General features: G+C 43.3%; 1 protein-coding gene across 1 annotated transcript in view; it reads left to right on the top strand.

The window, feature by feature from the left end:
* Positions 1-3,275, top strand: part of SLC25A38 (solute carrier family 25, member 38) — a 3,884-nt gene extending 609 nt beyond the window's left edge. Inside the window, exons 2-6 of the mRNA XM_009072354.1 lie at positions 159-243; positions 730-909; positions 1,358-1,526; positions 2,132-2,298; positions 3,153-3,275. Coding sequence (XP_009070602.1) covers positions 159-243; positions 730-909; positions 1,358-1,526; positions 2,132-2,298; positions 3,153-3,275 — 724 coding nt within the window. The remainder of the gene's footprint in view (positions 1-158; positions 244-729; positions 910-1,357; positions 1,527-2,131; positions 2,299-3,152) is intronic.
* Positions 3,276-4,145: the final 870 nt, after the last annotated feature.

Genomic DNA, 4,145 nt, shown 5'->3' with positions numbered 1-4,145 from the left:
AAGAGTGACCAAGAAAAGCAGGCTGAGTTGAGAAAAAGCACCTTGGAGGTGCTGGGGTAGTGCAGAGAGATACAAGTGGAAGGGGGTTGTGGTGGAGTGTATCTGCCAGAGAACAGAAGCAGGTCATCTCTGCAGTTCCTGTCCTGTCTTTCTTTCAGGTCTGGCCGTGCTGGGATGGTAGCACTGCTCTTTAGGGTTGTTCGTACTGAGAGCATTCTGGGGCTTTGGAAAGGTGTCTCTCCAGTAAGTGACTGTATTAATCCCAACTTCTAAAAATAAGTAGATAAATAAAATTCCTGTTTATTGTTAACTGTGTTTGCCTGGATTTAAATAGCCAACTCTTGTACAATTATGAATGAAACCACGTGATTTAGATTATATCCTGTTTTAAGGAGTTATGGCAGGCCATGTGGTTTTGCAGTCCTGAGTAGCTGAACACTTGAAAACTTTTGCAAATATGAAATGGCAATTGCATGAACTTCATTTTGGTTTGGATTATCTTGTTCCTAGAAGACTGCTGTTGGGGAATGCATTAAATCCCGACATAATTTGAATGACTTGTCTGTCAGTGCCATAACTGATTTTTACCTTATCTTCTTTCCTTTAGTGATTATTTTTTTGTTTTCTACAAAGCTTTCTGTCAAGTTTAACGGTCTCAAAAATGTTCTGTAGTACATTTTGTCTTATGTAAGCTTTGTCTTTCTTCATCTGCTTCTATTTCTTCTGAAGTCCTTTGCAAGATGTATTCCTGGGGTTGGGATTTACTTCAGTACTTTGTACATGATGAAGCAAAAGTTTCTAGTGGACCGTTCACCCACAGCACTGGAGTCTGTCTGTCTGGGAGCCACCGCACGTGCAGTTTCTGGGATTTGCATGTTGCCAGTGACTGTGGTGAAGACTCGATATGAGGTATGACTTTCCAGTTAGTTCTCTGTTAATGGTGTCGCACGCCTTGTCAGGAAAAAGAAATTTTTCTGTCTGGAGAAAGTTGCTGCTACATGGGTACAGCCAGGGATATAGTTCTGATCTCATCCCGGTTCACACACTGTGGAGAGAATGCCACAAATTGCTATTTAGGAAAGAAGATGAAACAGAATTCACCCTGGGATTTCTGAGTTTCAGTTGTATACAATGTTTGTGTAGCATCTTTCATATTTTACCTTCCTGAAGGATTGTTTTAAAGGCTGAGGTAGGTGAAACCCAACTTTTGCCTTGGGCTGTCCTCTGTACTGTCATCTCAGATATTCTCATTAAAAGCCTATCACCATTTGTTGGGATGTTGTGTCCTCAGGGTATGTGTGGAGCTCCTTAACCTGTGGCTGGCACATGGATGACTGACCTTTGTCTACCCTTGCAGAGTGGAAGATTTGGCTATGGGAGTGTATATGGAGCTCTGAAGAATATCTATCAGACAGAAGGGGCTCGTGGCATGTTCAGTGGGCTCACTGCAACACTGCTGAGGGATGCACCCTTCTCTGGCATCTACCTGATGTTCTACACACAGACCAAAAAGCTCACACCTCAGGGTAAGGATGAATGTTGGAGGCTCAAATGAAAAATGTTTCTATTCTTGGATCTTGCCCTGCAGCTAACAGCCTCCATGCTCTGCTTATTGTTTTCAACCTCAGTAACTAAATTAGCCTTTAGTAGTGCTTTAGGTGGGACATTCACATTTTCCTGTGGAGAGCTGTAGACCTATAGCCCAGGTCAGTGCAGAAATGGAAACTGACCCTAAATTGATTGATTGTCTTTATGAAGACTGATGCATAAGGTGGGTTAGTGTACAGTTGAAAGAGAGTGTGTCTTCAGCAGTGCTTTCTGCTGCTGGTTGTCTTGTATATGGCTTAGTTTCCACTAAAGCAGAGTTTCTCCATTGTTAGAACTGACTGGGGCAACATTTTCACGATCTTTTCTGAGTTTCTGTCAAATTCAGTTCCCCAGAAAGCGAGGCTTTTTAATGGTGCTAACTTCTGACTAGTAGCCACTCTTCCCCTTAAGATTTCCTTTGTGGATTTTAACTCTCTTGGACTCAGATGTTGATTTAATCATTCAGTAGCTTTCACTTTGTCACCCAGTATGAGTGTTCTTGGCCTGTTCTGTGGCTGAGTGCATTCCCTTTGCTCTGTTGCAGACCAGCTGGATCCAGTGCTTATGCCCGTGCTGCATTTTGGCTGTGGGATCTTTGCAGGAATCTTGGCCTCGCTGGCAACACAGCCTGCTGATGTCATCAAAACACACATGCAGCTGTCCCCACAAAAGTACCACAGGACAAGCCAGACCATTGCCTTCATCTACAAGGTGAGGTGAATCCTGTCTAATATGGCAGTCACAACCTCACTTGCCCAAAGCACAGCTATGCTGTGAAAGTTGTTGCCTTTTGAAGGCGGTGAACAAGTGTCACTGCTTGATATGCTCTTGCAGTCAGGCTAATCAGTGTCAGCATTTTCAGACACTAAAGCAGGTCATGCTGTGGGAGATGGAGACTGTAGTTTGTAGCATGAAATGCTGGTTTCAGATACAAAGCAGCTACAAAGTAATTCTTTGCTCTTTGGACACTAAAATAGAAATAAATGCCCAGATCTGTATCCCAGGAATAGGATGGAGATGAACTCTAAGTCTTCCTTTCCCTTCCTGCCCTCAGAAGGGCAGAGCTTGGCAGGTTTGCTTTGTTACCATATTGGACTCTATTCCTAAACAGGAATCTGTTCATTTGTACATGCATTTTTATGTGTATTTTTTCTAATAGCAGAAAGCGTATTTACTTCACTGCTTATAAATCTCAGTTTTTACAGAATAGCTAAGAGAATTTTGTAAATATGAAGCTCTAAAACAAAGACAAGTCATTTTTCCTGAAGTGCTGGGAACAATTGCCTCCTTGCCTGCTCTTTGTTGGACTTGAGTGTGACTTTCCCTATCTATTGTCTCCACCCTGGCATTCCCTTCTCCATTCACTGCTCTTCCTGCTTATTTGGGTAGCCCTGCAATTGCACAATGCTGCAGGTTCTTCCTAAACATTAAATGCTATTTAAGCCTGGGTCTTTCAAAAGCTCAGCTGAAATATAACCTGTGCTCTTCTATGTAATAGATGATGAGAAATTGAAGTACTGGAGGCAGCTTGTGATGGATCACTGTTTGTTTATCTCCTGCTGCAGGACTTCGGGTTGGTTGGCTTTTTCCGAGGAGGTGTGCCCCGTGCCCTCAGACGCACTCTGATGGCAGCAATGGCATGGACGGTGTATGAACAGATGATGGAAAAAATGGGCTTGAAATCTTGACTGAGTTGCACAAGAAATTACCAGCTTCACTCCTTCTCCCGCTTGCTGTGATCAACTGGCACTAGGAAGTTCCCAGTTCCACAGAGGAATAAACCTTGCTCAGCCAGGAGGAAGAAAGCCCTTCTGAGACAGGGGATTAGGTCTTTTGGCAAGAAGAGGAAAGGAAGGATGGATCTTTGCATCATGTGATCAGTGCATTCCAGAAAGGCTGCATTTGCAGACTGCCATGGGAAATGACAGGGTTTCCACAGCCTGGTAACTGTGCTGAGAAGCCCCTTTTAAAAATAGCTCTGCTCACCAGCTTTTGTGCAATGAGACACTGATAGAGCAGAGGAGAAAACAGTGATGGCAGAAACTGCCAGCTTGTTCCTTGCTGATGTGACAAATGAGGCCACAGTGACCCACAATCTCATATAGATCCTCCTTCCTCATATGCTTTGTTCTCACAGGGGAGCATTCCAGACCCCAGTGGGAGACTGGATGTTTCTCTTAATGCTTATATTGCAGGAGTAGATGGAAGAGAAATGAGCTGCTGAAAGAAAGCTAGAAACACAGTCTCTGTCATCGCTTTTGTATTGTGCGCTCTAGCAGGAAGAGCAGCTGGAACCTCCTTGCTGAGTTATGTGTTATTATGTGATTGAGCATCTTAACACCCTTGAAATGTGATTCTGCCTCTACAGCAGTGTTTGCACAGGAATTAAGAAGCATAAGGCACTTTAGAAATTGTTGCTACCAAAGTTGTACTTATTCTCTGAAAAAACCCACCCCTGCTAGTCTACCTGTATCAGGAACACTTAAGTGGGTTTTGGTGTATTTTTTTTAATCCAGTTGTCATAGAGACTTATTTGCTTCCTGTTACTCATTTGTCAA

The sequence above is a fragment of the Acanthisitta chloris genome, unplaced genomic scaffold (genome assembly GCF_000695815.1).
Source record: "Acanthisitta chloris isolate BGI_N310 unplaced genomic scaffold, ASM69581v1 scaffold29793, whole genome shotgun sequence".
Lineage (NCBI taxonomy): Eukaryota > Metazoa > Chordata > Aves > Passeriformes > Acanthisittidae > Acanthisitta > Acanthisitta chloris.
Note: the sequence above shows the minus strand (reverse complement) of the source record. Positions and strands in the feature narration are given on the sequence as shown.